The sequence below is a fragment of the Hemiscyllium ocellatum genome, chromosome 5 (genome assembly GCF_020745735.1).
Source record: "Hemiscyllium ocellatum isolate sHemOce1 chromosome 5, sHemOce1.pat.X.cur, whole genome shotgun sequence".
Classification (NCBI taxonomy): Eukaryota; Metazoa; Chordata; class Chondrichthyes; order Orectolobiformes; family Hemiscylliidae; genus Hemiscyllium; species Hemiscyllium ocellatum.
In genome coordinates this window covers 122,383,833-122,403,499 of record NC_083405.1, presented here as the reverse complement: position 1 = coordinate 122,403,499, position 19,667 = coordinate 122,383,833, and the positions used below count along the sequence as shown (strand labels likewise).

Genomic DNA, 19,667 nt, shown 5'->3' with positions numbered 1-19,667 from the left:
GCCAGGAGTCAAAAGCAATTACAAAAATGAAATATTGTTCTATCATTTCTTCAGTTGGGGATTGTTTAGTAAACATTTGACTCTTTCAGTTTGTTTTTCCAGCTAAAGAACAATGCACAAGTTTATCCTTAACAACTTTTACCAGCACATCACAAGCGAAAATCAGATTTGCAGCTGTGACAAGCTCATTGACTTCACGAGATCAGCTCTTTAATTGATGCAATTACACAGCCCATAGTAAGCAATAACATCTAATAATAAATTAGATATTAACTTTCTACAACTGAGGAGCAGAACATTCTGTTTTTCCAGGTGAACTACCTCAGGTCTTTGATTAAATTGATCTGCACTGCCACACTTCATGTCTTTTCTGTCTTAGTGATCCATACACCATTTGTAACAGAATGGTAGGCTCTGTTTACAGGACTTGGGTATAGAACATTAAAGGGTGAATTATTTATGGGGCTTAAGATGATTTAAAGTTGGTGTGGTATACCTTTGGAGGCATCCAAAATAAGTAGTTGTAATTTTAAAACTAAAGCTGAGCCATTCAAGGGTGAAGTCAGGATGGTCTTCAAACAAAGGACAGTCAAAATCTGGACCTCCTTCCAGTCAGCTGTGGATCATTACTCCTAACTCAGTCTCAAAAGTTCAAGGGTTAGGATGTGAGCACAAACTTCAGGGATGGTATTCCAATGCAAGTGATGCATTGTCAGAAGTGCTCGCTTTCAAATCAAGACCCTGCCACTCTCAAAATCACATGAATAGTTCATCTGTTGGTTTTCACAATGTGGTTTGGCTGTTATTTTTAGAGGCTACAGTGACGACACATCAAAATTACTGGATGTGAAGCACTTGTACTCATAAAAAGTGCTAATCAAAAGCAAGTCATTCTTTTACCAAAACTGAACACAGATTTATACCTCCACCTTTTTGCATTTGCATTACCAAGTGTACATGTTTACATCTGTTTTGTTTTTGCTTTTGGGCTCCAAAAGCCTCGTTAAGATTTTTAAAGAATTTTGATTGGCTGCTGAGAATGGAACAAAAACCACAGAAGCAAAGTGATTTTCAAGGCTGGGAAAGGAAAGCACATTTTAGCTCAACTGGATAGCTCTTAGGTTTACATAGGCATAACACTACATTCCGAAATCCTGAAGCAGAAAAAATCATATCAGATTTAAAACATTAACTTTGTGTCTCTCTCCACAGCTGCTGCTAAACCTGAGTTTCTTCAGCACTTTGTTTGTTTTGCATATCCTCAGATTATGCCAAAATTGAGCAACAAATTCTGCTCTGACCTTTCCTGGATACTTCTAAATGGAGCTGCAGTATTGACATTTCCAAGCATTTCTATTTAACTGTTGTTTTCCTTATTGTAGTGTAGAATTTCCTTGGAAATGATTTCAAACATTCACCATTTTCATGTTGCTGTAATGCATCTCTGAGCTCTGCCTGAAGCCTTTCCCTTGTTCGGGGAGGTGATCCCAGTTTTGCACCACTTGCAAAAACCTGATCTGGTGTAATGTGTACAAAACACAGCTATGGATGCCACAACGTAAGAGTGATTTACCTGAGAATGTAACTTTTAAAAAAAAGTTTTGTGATTTACAGATGAAAGAGGTGAAACTAACATGGTCATTCTAACAGATGAAAAACTTAACCATCAAGGTATCTTTCAACATATAATTTCAGTTACATCATACTGTAAACTTTTGCTATAAATTCTGTGTCTTACAATTGTGTACTCCACAACTACTTGATGAAGGAGCAGTGCTCCGAAAGCTAGTGCTTCCAATTAAACCTGTGGGCTGTAACCTGGTGTTGTGTGATTTTTAACTTTGTACAATGTAAGAAAGACTTGAATACATTGGAGAGAGTGCAGTTGCGATTGACAAGGCCGGTTCCAGAGATGAGAAACTTCAGTTTTGAGGTTAGATTGGAGACAGGAGCAAATTCCTGTAGGTGCTGGAATCTGGACTGAAAACAAAAAAATGCTGTAAATCACAGCGGGTCAGGCAGCATTCGTGGAAAGAGTGCAAGCTAATGTTCCGAGACAACACGACAGCTAGATGAGCTCTGGTGCAGGTGGGACTTGGGGGTAGTCCAGTTCAGGACTAGGGAAGAAGCAGGTTTAAAGAGCACACATAGAACATTATAGCACAGTACAGGCCCTTCGGCCCTCGATGTTGCGCCACCCAGTCATACTAATCTGAAGCCCATCCCACCTACACTATTCCATGTACGTCCATTTGCCTGTCCGATGACGACTTAAATGCACTTAAACTTGGCGAATCTACTACCGTTGCATGCAAAGCATTCCATACCCTTACTACTCTGAGTAAAGAAACTATCTCTGACATCTGTCTTATACCTATCTCCCCTCACTTTAAAGTTGTGTCTCCTCGTGTTTGCCATCCCCATATTTGGAAAAAGGCTCTCCCTATCCACCCTATCTAACCCTCTGATTAGATAAATTTAAAAGGTAAAATGCTGTGATATGAAGATAATAGGGTTAGCATTCTGGGGGTCAAAAAGATCAAATGAGTAAATGGGAATTCTTCAAACAAATCTCTTGTGAAAGAAAATGAGGATTCTTCAAAGGTTTGTGGAGTGCAGACTGCCTGGTTACTATAATCAGAAAAAAGTTTGGATAGAGGGAATACTTACACTCCAAGGTTAAGCACACAAGGCAGAAAATTGATTACATAGTGGTTTGAATAAGTGGGCATTTGGGCTGGAATCTGATAAAGCATTCTGTTCTGCAACACCTGATCAAGCAAACTCCTTACCGACATCTGTATGTAAAAATACAAATTTGCAAAAGAAAATATACATTTTAAAATGGGTTTAAATGTGCACATAAAAATTGCAAAAATATGCAATAAATTACTTGCAAGGCTTTATAAACTTGGTCCATTAGTTTTCGCTTGTACTGGGCTATCTTCGCTACAGTCGTAGCCTGGTTCTTCTGCAGCTCATTTACGTCCTCAGATATGTGAGTCACAAAACGTGCAAAGGCTTTCCTCACTCAGCGAAGAGAGTTAGGGTATCAAAGACACTAGCTGGCAGTGTGTTCAATGCAGACAGAGTCTAGATTAGAGTGGAGAAAGTGAGGTCTGCAGATGCTGGAGATCAGAGCTGAAAATGTGTTGCTGGAAAAGCGCAGCAGGTCGGGCAGCATCCAAGGAGCAGGAGAATTGACGTTTCGGGAATGAGCCCTTCTTCGATTCTCTTGCTCCTTGGATGCTGCCTGACCTGCTGCGCTTTTCCAGCAACACATTTTCAGCTCGAGATAAGAGTGGTGCTGGAAAAGCACAGCAGGTCAGGCAGCATCCGAGGAGCAGGAAAGTCGACGTTAGCCCTTCAAGAGGGGGGGGGGGGGGGGGGGTGGCGATTGGCAGTAGGTTATGACGCATTTTTATAGAAGCTGAGCTGTTCGGAGATTTTGAAAGTACATTTCAATATCCTTCACCCCACTCCCCGGGTGTCGAGCGAAGGCGCTGATCGTCGGTTGACGATCCCGTCAAGCGCGAGCCGGCGCCCCCTGCCGGCACTGACCCCGGAAGTACTCCGCGCGCGCTGACTGCGGAGACGCGGCGGTTAACGGTTGGTGGTGGCGGTTGGCGCCTTCCCCTCCCCCTCCTCTCTACCCATACTTTAAAAAACTAGCTGCAGGCTCCGATCGCCACTTACTGGCTACAAAAAAGTTTTTTTTTCATTTCCCCTCCCCCCTGACTATCCCGACGGTATGGCCGGCAAGTTACCTCCTTGTGTGATTGACTGCGGGACAGGGTGAGTCCGCTTTGTCTTGTCTATAAATCTACTAACGCGTTTGCGGGAGGAATCTTCACTAAATAATTCACGGACCTCCCCCCACCCCGTCACCGCCAAATGCCCTTGCGTCCAGCCGTCTCTGTCCCACCGGTTGCCCTGGTAACGGCCGCCGCGAATTTGCGTGGATGTCTCCATGTTGGCGAGAGGTCAAGGGGTGTGGCCGACGCGGAGGTGGGGGAGAGAAGTGAGGGCGTGGCTGGCAGGGAAGGGGCGTGGCTGGTTGTGAGGGGCGGGGAGACATAAGGGCGTGGCTGGCAGGGAGGGGGAGGGGAGATGTAATGGCATGGCTGGTTGTGTGAGTGGCTGGTGTGGGTGTTGAGGAGAGGTGGGGCATAGCCGAGGGGGAGGGGAGAGGTAAGGGCATGGCTGGTGAGGAGGGGGAGGGAGCTTGGCTGCAAGGGAAAGGAGGGGGTGCTGCTTTACCAGCACCACTTTAATCTTGAGTCTGATCTCCAGCATCTGTAGTCCTCACTTTTTTGACTAGAGGATAGGGTGTGGCAGATAGTGGGGTGTGAGGAGAGGAGGGAGTGTAGCAGGTGGAGGGGATGTGGCTGGTAGGGGAGATTTGGGGAGGGGTGATGCTGGGAATTAGCTGTTGATGGGAGGGGGCTGGTTGGGGCGTGGCTGGTGAGGGAGGGAAGGTTTGGAGGGGCCTGGTCATTGGGGGTGGAGGTGGGCATGTGGTTTGGAGGAAAGGGAGGGTAGGGTAGAGGTCAGGAGTGGAGAGGTGGGCTTGAATAAGTGGAGGTATGGCTGGCTTGGAGGTATGACTGAGGGGAGGGGAGGTGAGAATTTGGGACATGGCTTGCTGAGTGGAATGGGGAGAGATTGTGGCATGGCTGGCAGGTAGTGACAGGGGAGTGCTACTTAGCTGGTAGAGAAGGGAGAGGTTTGGGGCTTGGCTGGCAGGAAGGAGGAGGGTTGATATGCTGGCTGGGAGAAGTTGGAAGCATCTCTGGTGTGAAGTGGTGAGTGAGATAGGGCCATGGATGGGAGAGGAGAGATTGGGGCATGGCTGGTTTGTAGCCTGAGGGGAATGGTGGGGACATGGCTGTTGAGGAGTGGTTAGGGGAGGGGAGTGGAGAGGTGGGGGCAAATCTGGCTAGGAGGGTGAGTGGAGATGTGGGCCCTGGCCAGCAGGGAGGGGAGACCTGGGGACGCATGGCCAGGAGGGGGTGAGGGGACAGGGGCGTGGCTGAGAGGGAGATGAATCAGGTATGGGCGTCTTGCTTAGATATTTGTATCATCAATAATTACAGGTGAGGTGTCGGAAGAATGGAGGTTGCCAACGTAGTCCCACTGTTTAAGAAAGGTGGAGAGGAAAAGCCAGGGAACTATAGACCAGTGGGCCTGATGTCAGTGGTGGGCAAGTTGTTGGAGGGAATCCTGAGGGACAGGATGTACAATGTATTTGGAAAGGCAAGGATGGATTAGAGATAGTCAACATGGCTTTGTGCGTGGGAAATCATGTCTCTCAAACTTGATTGAGTTTTTTGAAGAAGTAACAAAGAGGATTGATGAGGGCAGAGTGGTAGGTGTGATCTATGTGGACTTCAGTAAGGCATTTGACAAGGTTCCCCATGGAAGACTGGTTTGCAAGGTTAGATCTCATGGAATACAATAAGAACTAGCCATTTGGATACAGAACTGGCTCAAAGGTAAAAGACAGTGTGGTGGTGGAGGGTTGTTTTTCAAACTGGAGGCTTGTGACCAGTGGAATGCCACAAGGATTGGTGCTGGGTCCACTACCTTTCATCATTTATGTAAATGATTTGGATATGAACATTGGAGGTACAGTTAGTAAGTTTGCAGATGACACCAAAATTGGAGGTGCAGTGGCCAGCGAAGAAGGTTACCTTAGATTACGATGGGATCTTGATCAGATGGGCCAATGGACTGAGAAGTAGGAGATAGAGTTTAATTTAGATCAATGTGAGGTGCTGCATTTTGGGAAAGCAAATCTTAGCAGGACTTATACACTTAATGGTAAGGTGCTATGGAGTACAAAGTTAAAAATCACACAACACCAGATGGGGGAGTCCAGAACTAGAGGGCATAAGTTTAGGGTGAGAGGGGAAAGATATAAAAGAGACTTGAGGGGTAACTTTTTCACACAGAGGGTGGTACGTCTATGGAATGAGTTGCCAGGGGAAGTGGTGGAGGCAGGTACAATTGCACCATTTAAAAGGTATCTTGGTGGGCATATGAATAAGAAGAGTTTGGAGGGATATGGGCCAGGTGCTGGCAGGTGGGACTAGATTGGGTTGGGATAAGTGGTCAGCATGGACAAGTTGGACTAAAGGGTCTGTTTCCGTGGTGTACATCTCTATGACTGTATAATTCTATGTGGTTGGAAGGGAGAGAGAGTGTGAGAACTTGAGAAAGCAAGTGGTTTGTGAGGGGAAGGAGTGTTAGAAAGGAGGGGAATGAGTGGGCATAGCTGAGAGGGGAGGGGAGATAAGGGACTGTGGCCAAAAGGGAGACTTGAGGGTTGATAAGGAGCTGAAAGGGCACAGTAGGTCGGACAACATCAGCAGAGCAAGAAAGCTAACATTTCAGATCAGGTCTGGGGAGGGGCAAGGGAGCTCAGAAGAAAATGGGGGCAGGGATGAGGAGGGGGAAAGGTAGCTGGGATGGTGATAGGTGAATGCAGGTAGAGGGTTATTGTGATTTGGTCAGTTGGAAGGGTGGAGTGGATAGATGAGAAGGAAGATGGATAGGTTATGTCAAGTCAAGCCAACGAGGTGGGGAGGAGAAAGAGGACTGGACATGCGATGAGGTTGAGGGTGGGGAAATTTTGGAGTTGGTGCACTCTATGTTGAGGCCATTGGTCTGTAAGCTCCGGAGGTGGAATATAAAGTGTTGTTCCTCCAGTTTGCATGTGGCCTCATTTTGACAGTGGAGGAGGCACAGATGGACATATTGTCAAGGGAAGGGGAGAGGGAGTTGAAATGGCTGGTAACCAGAAGGTGGTGTTGATTTGAGCGTACAGAGTGCAGATTCTTCATGAACCATTCCCCCGAGTCTGAGCTTGGTATCTCCAATGTCAAGGAGACCACATTGGGATTAATGGATGCAATAGGCAGGTTAGAAGAAGTGAAGGTTAATCACTGCCGAATTTGGAATGATCGTTTGGGGCCTTGGCTGAAGGTGAGAGGAAAGTGGAGGGGCAGGTGTTGCACTTCCTGCGAATACAGGAAAAGAGCTAGTATGGAGGAGAGGTTGGTAGGGAGTGTGGAACTGACGAGGGAGTTGTGAGTGAACGGTCCCTACAGAAAGCAGATAAGGGTGGGGAAGGAAATATCTTTTTTGTGGTGGTGTCTGACTGTAGGTGGTGAAAATAGTGAAGGATGATGTGTTGGATTTGGAGATTTGTCCTTGAGTGTAATCCCTTATCCTGGGAGCTGATGCAGCAGAGGCAGAGGAATTGGAAGTATGGGATCATACCTTTGCAGGAGGTCGAGAGAGGAGGTATAGTCCTGTGGGAGTTGTTGTGTTTGAAATGGATGTTGGTACTAAAAGTTGAGGCATGGCTGGGAAGGAGTGCGAGAATGGGGATTTGAGGGCTTTGGGAGATGGGTCAAGGAGGTGTAGTTGAGGGTTTCTCGAATAAGAGAGAGAGTAGGAGAGTTGAGGGGGTGTAGTCTGGAAGGAGGGGGAGAGTTGTGGGGGCATGGCGAGGAGGGGGGGAGATGAGGGGACATAGCCCTGTGATAGGGGTTTTGAAGGAGCATGGCCAGGAAGGAACGGGGCAAGGGAGGGTGTGGCCAGGAGAAAGGGTTTAGGAGTCTGGTTTGGCGTGACTAGGATGGAGTGTCTGGGGAGTGAGGGCATGAGAGGGAGGGCAAGAGGTTCAAGGTTTGTGGCTAGGAAAGAGGGGTAGGCTGGTGGTCTCCTCTGACTTAACCTTCCCAATCCCTGACCCCTTCCACCTAGAAATGGAATAATGCTAGAAACTTGGGAACATAAATACCTGCAGGTTCTCTTTCAAGCCACACTGTATCCTGATTTGGAACTACAGTATCTTGCTGATTTTTAAAAATTCTGGTCGGTTGGGCCAAAAACCTGGAACTTCATTTCTAGCAGCTCTTTAGTCTTCCCACATCTCAAGGACTGCTGTGTTTCAACATTTTTTCCATGGCAATTAGGAATAAACAATCAGTGCTGGCCTACCAAATGCCCACAACCCAAAAATGAATTGAAAGCTATAAAAACGCCAAAATTGTGCTAGCTCTCCAAAGGGCAATCCAGTCTTGTAGCCGTACCAGTTTATTTCCTCGAAGAGCTTGCCCAATTCCCTTTTGAATTTATTCTTCTACGCTTCCAGCATCTTTGCAAGCAGTGTGAATGTTATTTAAATGGATTAAAAGCTATGGAACAGAGTGGTTTGGGAGTCATGAAACATGAAAAACTTGCATCCAGGTTCAGCAGGTAACAAAAGCAAATAGAACGTTGACCTTTATTTCAAAGGTAATGGAATATAAAAATAGGGAAGCTTTGCTAAAACCAGACAAGGCACTAGTCAGACCACAGCTTGAAATATTGTGAACAGGTTTTGGGACCGTTATCTAAGGAAAGATACACTGGCAATGGAGGTAGTCCAGAGAGGATTCACTAGGTTGATCCCAGGTCCAGAGGGACTACCTTGTGAGGAGAAGTTAAATAGATTGGACCTGTTAGCATTGGAATATGGAGAATGAGAGGTGACCTTAGAACTGTGCAAGATTCTTAAGGGATTTGATAAAGTAGATATTAAAAGGTTGTTTGCCCTTGTTGGAGAGTCTAGGACCAGTGATCATAATTCTCAGCATAAGGGGTTTTGCATGTTTAAAATGGGTAAAGGAGGATATTCTTCTCTTGTAAATCTGTGGATTTTTTTTACTGCAGAGTGCAGTTGAAACTGGGTCATTAAGTATATTCAAAGCTGAGAGACAGATATTTAATCAGTAAAGCAATCAAGGGTTGTAGGGAAAAGGCAGGAAAGTGGAGTTGAGGATTTTCACTTCAGCCACTGATTTGTGGAGCAGATGCGATTGGCTGAATGACCTACATCTGCTCCTATGTCTTATGATCTTATGTGTACGAGGTCAATGATTTCTGAAGAGGCATTATAGTTATTCACCAACCTGTTCAGCTGTGGTATGATACAATTCTAGAGCAGGTGAAACTTAAAACTAGGTCTTCTGGCTCAGAGGTGGGGACCACTGCACTACATGAACCTCTGAAGAGGTTTTATTGGATATTGGATTCTTAACATTAACTCTTGTTAATGTACAAGTTTCTTCCTTCACAGATGCTTCCTTCACAGATCAAGCCTGTGGTGTTTCTCCAGCAATTTAATTTTATTCCAGGTCATCACTGCTCACTGAATTAACAAAAAACTCTTCCTCTATTACCCTTTCATCTCTTACCAAAATTTGAAATCTGTCCGTTAGTCCATTGGCGAATAGGAACAGCTTTTCTTTGTCAATCTTAGTTAAACTTGTCATGATCTTTTTTACATTGACTGACTAAATCCCCCTGCCTTATCCGTGCTCCATGGAGAACAGTTTCAGCTTCTTCAACTAAACTTTGTAGCTAAAATTCTATTATCCCTGGAACCATTCTGCTGATGTCATCTGCACTCTCTCAAGGACCGTCAAAATGTCCCTGAAGTATTGTGATCAGAATTTAATGTAATACTGTAGCTGTGTTTTTTGTTCTGCAATACCAAGTGCAGTAAAACTGAAGCACCTCAGCTGGTTGCATCTGTGAATGTTAACAATTGTAATAGTCATGCATTATAACTTTTATTTATAATGTGTTTTTATCTTGCATTATTTTCATTTAGTTTTGGCTATCAGTGTCTTCCATGAACTTCAAATTTATTTATTGTCCATCTGGAAGGTGGTTATAAGCCACCTTTTTGAACTGCTTGCATTACATCCAACATTATTTGTGGTTGTCTTGATTCTGAGCTTAAAAGTCAAGCCTGACATTCCGAGGGAGTGTTGGAGTGTCACAAGTGCAATCTGTCAAATGAGTGACCCAGTCTTCTCTATAATGTGGACATGAAAGAATTATTTCAAAAAAAGGGCAAAATTTAGCCACTGCTATCCTTCAGCGAACATCATGAAAGTGGATTATCTAGTTAATATCTCATTACAGTTTTTCTTGTATGCAAGTTGGCTATCATGTTTCAAATATGTGTTCAAACATTTAGGAGCATAAGAAGGCCACTCAAGCCTGCTCTGTCATTCAGTAAGATCATGGATGATCTAATTACGCCACAGTTGTGCCTATCCCTAATAAACTTCCCCACCCTTTTCTTATGAAGAATCTATTTACCTATTTATTTAGAAAAAAATTAAGGATTCTACTTTCACTGCCTTTTTGAGGAAGAAAGTTTCCGACATTAGAATAATGATTACCTAGAAGTACAGTAGCGAGAGGTGTTTAGGGATATCAGGAGATCGTGTAGGTCCCAAGTAAGTAGAAGTTTTCTTTTAATTTAAGTTCATTTTTGATTATTCCAGGCAAGGAGACTCTTCTGTACTAATAGTCATAGCATCTAGCATGTACAAATGCATCAGACTGTGATCCTGACTGATGATCTTAAAGTGGTTTCTGCTGTAACTCTTAATGTACGATTGATAGTAGCCAAATCACGTTTATGGTGCACATATTTTGAGGCTTGCAAACGCAGACTGATTCGATATAATTGGTATGCTGCTGATTGTGGATGGTCAACACGATGACGCAGAAACCAATTTTCAGATCACCAGTTGGACTGTCAAAACCTTGTTTTATGTAAACAAAGGAATTTGTAAAACCATTGCACCTTTCTTTCGTGGAAAAGAAATTGGTCAAGGAGACTGCCAAAGTTTGTTGCATTCCTATGACAATTTCTTGACTTTGGTCAGAGCCTACCTGTTTGGTCTGTGAATTAAGATTGATTGCCAATGATGGTTGAACTAATCAGCAACCTTTTTTTAACGCTGTCTAAAATGGTGTCCCTTCTTACAAGTGTTATGACAGAGATAGCAAGCCAAATCAAATCAGCCACACTATCACTCGATTCACAACATAGTGAAATTAAAACATTCAATGACCCTTAAAATTGCTTAATTGTTCCTAACCAGACTTTAGAAATAATGGATCTTGGATACCAAGTTTGTAACGTAAAGATTGACAATTCATTATTAATAATGTAACTTTAGCCAAACACAATTGAATGACAAAGCAATCTAATTATCTATGATCTAAGCCTAATCATTTCTCATAAACTTCTTACTTTCTCATCAACAAACATGGCTTAGAAAGGGTGGACGCTAGGAAATTGTTTCCGTTAGGCGAGGAGACTAGGACCCGTGGACACAGCCTTAGAATTAGAGGGGGTCAATTCAGGACAGAAATGCGGAGACATTTCTTCAGCCAGAGAGTGGTGGGCCTGTGGAATTCATTGCCACAGAGTGCAGTGGAGGCCGGGACACTAAATGTCTTCAAGGCCGAGATTGATAGATTCTTGTTGTCTCGAGGAATTAAGGGCTACGGGGAGAATGCTGGTAAGTGGAGTTGAAATGCCCATCAGCCATGATTGAATGGCGGAGTGGACTCGATGGGCCGAATGGCCTTACTTCCACTCCTATGTCTTATGGTCTTATGGTCTAAACACACAGTTAAGGTATTAATTAAAAAGAAAATAAATTTATTTTGATAGATCGATAACTGTTTCAATGATGAATATCAGGTTTTCATGAAATCTTTTAATGGACTCTATTACAGACATATAGGTCTGTACATCTTGTGTGAATTGTGTGAAGTCAGCGGTCAATGCAAACAGTTTCCACAGATTTCTAGAAACCTAGATTTATTTCTTACAACTGGGATTATAATCTGAGTTTGCAACAAGTCAATAACAAAAACAGCTTCCGAAACAAACTGCCCCCTGACACAACAAAAAAATCAAAGCTAGTTCATTGTTTATTCCTTCTTTTTTCAACATGGCTGGCTTTGGTTTTCCCTTGAAAACAACAAATGCTGGAGATCTCAGCAGGTTAGACAGCATTTATGGAGAGAGAGCAAGCTAATGTTTTGAGTTCAGTTGATTTCTTTTTCAGAGCTCTGATGAAGAGTCATCTAGACTCTAAATGTTAGCTTATTCTGTCACCATGAATGCTTTCTGATCTGTGTGATCTCCAGCAATTTTTGTTTTCAATACAGATTCCAGCATCTGCATCAAGTTGTTCCTACTGGTTCTCCCTTGATTGACCAATTCAACATCGAACTAGCTCCCAGTGCCTGAAAATAACAGCATCTCAGTGCTGGATTGTCTAAAGTCCTCAGAGCTTTAATTAGGCAGCATTATCTTTCCAGGCCAGTTCCCGACAGCAAACAACAGTCTATAGTGTTCTTTTTTTCTCTAAAATGAGCTGCTGTTTCAAGTTCAGTTCTTGACTGCAAGTCACAGTTCCAAACCCAAAAACGAGGAGTAGTGATGTTCTCAAAACAAATGTTTCTTGCATCATAATTCTGATTAATGCAAGATGAAACTCTGACAACTTGTCTCCATATATCAAGTTTATGATCTGTACGCTGTTTCAAAACTTTATTTTAATTGTGAATTTCATTGAATTTTGTACAGACCCAGCAGTGTAATTTTTAATATTAACATTTTTGACAGTATTATTAAAAGATCTTCACGTTCATTTCCATCAAAACTCTTTTTCCCCTAGCAGCCCTACATTGGAAATTATATAAATGAATGCAGCAAAGTTCTCTAACTTGTTTTGGCCCATTTAGCGGATTACTTTTGGAACAGAGTAGTAGTTGTAGCCTTTATATTAAAAACTGATCATTGTGCTATACATAGTCATAGAGATGTACAGCATGGAAACAGACCCTTTGGTCCAAGCCATCCATGCTGACCAGATATCCCAACCCAATCTAGTCCCACCTGCCAGCACCCAGCCCATATCCCTTCAAACCCTTCCTATTCTTCAAGAACTTTATATGCACTGCAATCATAGAATCCTTACAAAGTGGAAGCAGGCCATTTGGCCCATCAAGTCCACATTGACCTTCCAATGACCATCCCACCTAGACCCATGCCCCTACTTATCCCTGTAAACTTGCATTTCCCATTGCTAATCCACCTAGCCTGCACCTCCATGGACACTATGGGCAATTTAGCATCGCCAACCCACCTGACCCGCACATCTGTGGACTGTGGGAGGAAATTCACACAGATATAGGAAGAATGTGCAGACTCCACACAGTCCCCTGAGGGTTGAATCTAACCCAGATCCCTGGTGCTGTGAGGCCAGTGCTGCCCTTTTTGTCACTTTTTCAAAAACATCAACCGTTAGTGAGAGACAATTTCCCATGCACAAAGCCATGTTGACTGTCCCTAATTAATCTTTGCCATCCCAAATGCATATAAATCCTGTCCCTCAGATTTCCCTCCAACGACATACATCAGGCACACTGGTCTATAGTTTCTTGTCTTTTCTTTACCACCATATTAGCCAACCTCCAGTCTTCTGGCAGCTCATCTGTGGTTATCAATGATACAAACATCTTAGCAAGAAAGCCCAGCACTCTCTTTCCAGGCTTCCCACAAAGTTTTGGTATACACCTGGTCAGGTTCTGGGGATTTATCCTCCTTGGTGTTTTAAAGCATCCAGCACGTCATCTTCTGGGCACTTTTCAAGATATTCCCCAAGTGCTCAAGCTTCATGTTCTTCGCCACAGTAAATGCTGATGTGAAATACTTGTTCAATATCTCACCCATTTCCTTTGGTTTCACACGTAGACGGCCCTTTAGATCTTTTAGTGGCTCTATTCTCTCCTTATTTACTCTTTTGCCTTTAATGTATTTGTAGAATCCCTTTGGATTCTCCTTAACTCTATTTGCCAAGGCTATTTCATGTCCCCTTTTTGCCCTCCTGAGTTCCTTCTTATTATACTGCCCTTACTCCTCCAGGAATTCACTCGATCTCAGCTGTCTATACCTGATATATGCCTCCTTCTTTATCTTGACCAGAGCCTTAATTTCTGTAGTCATCTAGCATTCCTTAAACTCACCAGCCTTTCCCTTTGCATTAATAGGAACATAATGTCTCTGAAATCTTGTGATCTAATTTTTTAAGGCCTTCCACTTTCCAACCATCATTTTATTTGCGAATACCTCTTCTAATCAAATTTCGAAATATACCGTCAAAATTGGCCATACTCCAGTTTAGAAGTTTAACTTTTAGATCAGGTCTATCCTTTTCCATAAGTATTTTAAAACTAATAGAATTGTGATTATTTGCCTCAAAGTGCTCTCCCACTGACACCTCAATCACTTGCCCTGCCTTATTTCCCATGAGAAAGTCAAGTTTTGCTCCTCTAGTAGGTACATCTGCAAACTGAATAAGAAAAGTTTTGTGCTCATACTTAAATTCCTCTCCACCCAGCCCTTAGCACTATGGCAGTCCCAGTCTATATTTGAAAAGTTAAAATCCCATTAGCATGCAAACTTGTTATTCTTACACATAATTGGCATCTCCTTATGTACTTGCTTCTCAATTTCCCACTGATTAATGGGGTGCCAATAGTACAATCCCAATAAGGTGATCATTGCTTTCTTATTTCCCAGATCCACCCATATAACATCTCCGGATGTTCTCCCAGGAATGTCCTTCTTCAGTACATTTGAAATATTATCCTAGACCAAAAACACCACTCCCTCTCTTCTTTTACCATGCCCCTTTCTATCCTTCCTATAACATCTGTATCCTGGAACTTTAAGCTGCCAGTTCTGTCCATCCCTAAGCCATGTCTCTGTAATCGCTATGATATTCCAGTCCCCATGTTCCCAACCATGCCGAGTTCATCTGCCTTATTGGTCAGGCCTCTTGCATTGAAATAAATTCAGTTTAATTTACCAGTCTGGTAGTAGTGGAGACCAGCAAATGAATGGCAGTGAAATTCATATTTTCACTGCAACACACTACTCAAGTACAGGGTTTCTGTTTAATTTTTTTAAAATAATTGTCCCTGCTGTGTTTCCACAATTGACCATTTCCATCATCCCATTCCTTTCACCCTTCCCGTATCAAACCCATCCCACCCTTTCTTCCTAGAGCATCCTTATTCTATCCCACCCTCCATTTTTTTTGACTGAATGTAGCCAGGTGGAGAGTTGACACTTCATCTGATCAGGGAGCTTACCTTCCATTGGTTTCCTGTGCTGCCAACACTTTGCTGCCACTAATAAACTATTGAAAATTGAATGGGAGGATGTTTTACATGTATCAAAATTTAATTAAGAGCAATAAGTGTAATTCAAATTTTAAAAGAAAATTCAGTTAGCAACCGGTTTCCTAAAACAGCATTTTAGAAATCTGTCATGTGTCTCATGAGCTTTTTAAAAAAATAGTAGCTGTAGAATTCCTATGTGTGGAAGCAGGTCATTTGGCACATCAAGTCCACACCAATCCTCCAAAGGCAAGTCACTTTGACCTCTCTATTCCTGTAAACCTGCAGCTTCTATGGCTCATCCAGTACATCTTTGCACTGTCGGAGGAAACGAAGCACCCAGAGGAAACCCATGCAGACATGTGGAGAATGTGAAAACTGTACACAGACAGTTGCCCGCGGGTGGAATCAAATGTGGGCCCCTGGTGCTGTGAGGCAGCAGTGCTATCCACTGATCACTGTGCCAACCTTCACTACTCACCTCTATTCTAGTTCAAAATGGTACTGAAAACTAAATGTGCTGCCACAAGCACTAGGCAACACTCAAACAATGCATGGTGTAAAGTGACTAATCAGAATCATCTGAACAGACAAAAATTAAGCTTTATTATAGATTTGTTTAGAAAATTGCTCATTTAGGAAGGATTAACTCTGTAAGGAACAGTGTTTGTATATATGTTTTTGTTCAGGGTTGTTCCAGTATTTGAGAATGACATCTATATGGGTGGTGACTTTTTGCCTTGGGTTCCCATGTGATTGAACAATCCGATTCTCACTGTGAAGATCTTTGGGTATTAGGTACAGTATATCCCATCAGGTAGTGGGATCCTGAGTGTAGGATTTGCTCCCTTGTCCTTCTCTGCTGCTTCTTTGATGTTTGGATTTGAACAGTGATGCAACTTGATGCACAAGTTGTTTGTTAGCTTGAATAATTGCTGTTTAGCTCCTCCCAGTCATTATTATCAGTGACAGGAACATTGACAACATCTGTAAATCAATAAAATACAATACCAGTTGTCGTCATCGTGCTGAAGGCTGGGCTCTGTATCATTGATCCATAAGAACACTGGAGAAAGTCTGTCAGAAATGCATCTGTTGTATTCTCCGGATTCAGTTGGGGGTGGCGTGGGGGTGGGGCGAACCATGGAATGAACATTGGTTTCCTCCTTAAGTCAACTCCAAAAGCAATTGAGCAAAACAGCAAAATCAATATAGCTGGACTGGACACTGGCTAAAAAGCATCTTCACCACCAGGTTGTGTTTCTCAATTAGTGATTAGCATTTTAGAGGAGGTCAAAGGGAAATCATTCTGGGTGGATGTAAATTCATCTTTATTTCCTTTTCTATACAATATGTTGACTAAAACTTTGAAGCCGTTTGGCTGAAGTATGAGTTAATGATTTACATCTGAATTGTAGCAGTTCTTTGACCTGAACTTGTTTACTCACAGAGTCATAGAGATGTACAGCATGGAAACAGACCCTTCAGTCCAATCTCTCCATGCTGACCAAATATCCCAAGCCAATCTAGTCCCACCTGCCAGCACCCGGCCCATATTCCTCCAAACCCTTTCTATTTATATACCCATCCAAATGTTTCAATTGTACCAGCCTCCACCACATCCTCTGGCAGCTCATTCCATACACGTACCACCCTCTGCATGAAAAAGTTGCCCCTTAGGTCTCTTTTATATCTTTCCCCTCTCACCCTAAACCTATGTCCTCTAGTTCTGGACTCCCCAACCCCAGGGAAAAAACTTTGCTTATTTATCCTATCCATGCCCCTCCTAATTTTGTAAACCTCTATAAGGTCACCCCTCTGCCTCCGACACTCCAGGGAAAACAGCCCCAGCCTGTTCAGCCTCTCCTGGTAAGGGAGAGGCTGAACAGGGTCTCCCTGTAGCTCAGATCCTCCAACCCTGGCAGTTTCTCTCTCTGTAGATACTGCCAAATCTGAATTTTTTCAGCATGATTTTATTTCAGATTTCTAGCATTTTATTTGTGATCTATGTCATGGCCTTTACTTCTGGCTTATCTGTAGTGAACCAGCCATTAGGATACATGAGTGGCCTGGACTACATCTTTTTTTGAACATTGTGCACTAAGAGCAAGAGTTCAATTTGATGAGGGATTTCCTTGATGATTATTCACTGTACCCTTCTACTACTTTGGAGCAGAAGGGTTGAATCTATTCTAAGAACAAGAGGTTGCTTTAAAAGTACAAGAACATTAGATTTTGTTATATGTTAATTTTAGCTGGTAGTTCTGATTTCCTGTATGTTTAACTTGGGCTTTGCAGCTATTGGAAAAATATTTGAAGCATAGAAAACTGTAGCCCTGAGGGCAGAGATTGGGGCAGTATTATAAATAGTGGGTTTCCAAAGCACTGTGATTTCCAGTATGACAGACTGTCTTTTGTGCAATAATCATTTGTGGTTGGAAGGAGATGAAAATGTAACATTTTATTTGCTGGTGATTGGCTGATCTGTGAAATTCAACAAACAGCCATTAAAATCAAATCTAGCAACTCATAATGGGACATTCAAGGAGCAGCGTAGAACATCTGACTAGCAGAATTGTATTTTGCTACGACTTAAACCTCATGGCCTGGCATATTCTTGATTTCAACACTAACATTAGGTCAGACAAACAACATTGGTTCCATGAAAGATGTACAAGAGCTCTGAAGAAGGGTCACTGAATCTGAAACTTTAATTCTGATTTCTCTTCACAGATGATGCCAGACCTGCTGAGATTTTCCAGCAATTTCTGTTTTTGTTTCAGATTTCCAGCATTTACAGTTCTTTCGGTTTTTGTGTAGAAGAGCATGTCAGGAGCAGCACCAATTAAACCTAGAAATGAAGTGCCAACCTGGTGAAGCTACAACACAGGACTGCATACATGCTTAACAATGGCAGCTGGATGCAGTAGACTGAATTAAACATCCCACAACCAACAATTAAAATTCTGTCTTCCTGCCATATCCAGTTATGGATGGCAATAAACAATCCAGGACAGTGAGCCTTCATTAACATCCCCTCTTCAATGAAAAGAGTCCAGCCTGTCAAGTTAAGAGAGAGATGTTGCAAAACATCTTCCACAGGAAATGACAAGTTTCAGGTGATGTATTTTGGGAGTGAATAATGCTGGCTCATAGCCTGACTTCCCAAAGTTGCTATCTACCAAAGATAATTTAGAAATATGATGAAATACTCTTTGCTTGATTGACAGATGTAGTTACAATTAAATCTGATGTTGAAACCTTCGAGACAAAACAGTCTGAAATGGTTGCATCACCTATCGATTTAAACATTCACTCTTGACCAGTTACATGCTGGTCGAACTATAGAATGCGCTGCAACAAGTTTTCGGATCTCTGAAATATACTCAACTGCTACATTAAAAATGTGTTCAGCACATGAATGGAATAGTACTCTCCATGCCAAATACCATTCAGTCTTAGACATAGATGTATTTCACTGTCAAAATCCTGAAAATTGGAACCTCTGAACTGAAAAAAAATTGTGGTAGGAAATTCACCACAGAGGCAGCAGTAATGAAGGTTGTTGAAGAAGGCCCATCAATACCTACTCAAGGCCAACCTATCATGGGCAGTGAATGTCAGTGATACTTGCTGAGTATTGTTATGAAAGGGTTAATGCTGTGGAGAACCATGAGCACCACTTACTATAATGTCACGAGGCCAAATAGGATTGTGAATGGGATGAGACCTAACATATCGTCCTCTTCAAAGTCTATTTAACAATGACTGTTGTATTAATGTAACTTGAATGAGTTGCTAACATATAATGAACTGTCTTGTTAACTACAAGAAAGTCTTCCAATTAGACTAGAAGTGGTTTTCCTATACTATACTAGAACAAGCAGGTCCAGTAATTTCCAACACTTATGATGATAGAGGCAGTAACCTTCATCGTGATCTGTTAGAACACAATAGTACAACACAGAAACATACATTTCAGGCCACCACGTCTGTGTTGACAATGATGACATTCTAAACTAATCCCATCTGTCGGCACATGGTCTGTACCTCCTATTTCCTGCCTGTTCATGTGTCTACCTGAATGCCTCTTAAACATTGCTATTTTATCTGCTTCTCCCCAGCAGTAAGTTCCATACACCTACTACCCCATGCATTAAAAAAAACAGTTGCTTTGCACTCTTCCTTCAAACATCCTCCCCCATCTCCCCAGCTATTCTAAATCTATGTCCCCCTAATAATTGACATTTCCACCCTGGGGAAAAAAAATCTGACTATCCATCGTATTTGTGCCTCTCATAATTTTAAATGCTTCTATTAACTTAGAATATAGAACATAGAAAAATACAGCGCAGTACAGGCCCTTCGGCCCTCGATGTAGCGCCGACCAAAGTCTACCTAACCTACACTAGCCCAATAACCTCCATATGCTTATCCAATGCCCGCTTAAATGACCATAAAGAGGGAGAGTCCACCACTGCTACTGGCAGGGCATTCCATGAACTCACAACCCGCTGAGTAAAGAATCTACCCCTAACATCTGTCCTATACCTACCACCCCTTAATTTAAAACTGTGTCCCCTAGTAACAGCTGACTCCATTAACAG

The 19,667-nt window shown here is 42.6% G+C and overlaps 1 protein-coding gene and 1 long non-coding RNA gene across 3 annotated transcripts in view; one reads left to right on the top strand and one right to left on the bottom strand.

Moving 5' to 3' along the window:
* Window positions 1-1,685: 1,685 nt before the first annotated feature.
* On the bottom strand, window positions 1,686-3,876 carry LOC132816150 (uncharacterized). Its single transcript, XR_009644756.1, has 3 exons — window positions 3,768-3,876; window positions 2,671-2,798; window positions 1,686-1,980 (listed from the first exon to the last, which is right to left on the bottom strand). It is a non-coding gene; the product is annotated as an uncharacterized LOC132816150 (long non-coding RNA).
* LOC132816149 (actin-related protein 3B-like) overlaps window positions 3,603-19,667 on the top strand; it is a 181,096-nt gene continuing 165,031 nt past the window's right edge. For both annotated transcript variants that reach the window (XM_060825623.1, XM_060825622.1), the window contains exon 1: window positions 3,603-3,795. In XM_060825623.1, coding sequence (XP_060681606.1) covers window positions 3,752-3,795 — 44 coding nt within the window. In that variant the 5' untranslated portion in view covers window positions 3,603-3,751. The remainder of the gene's footprint in view (window positions 3,796-19,667) is intronic.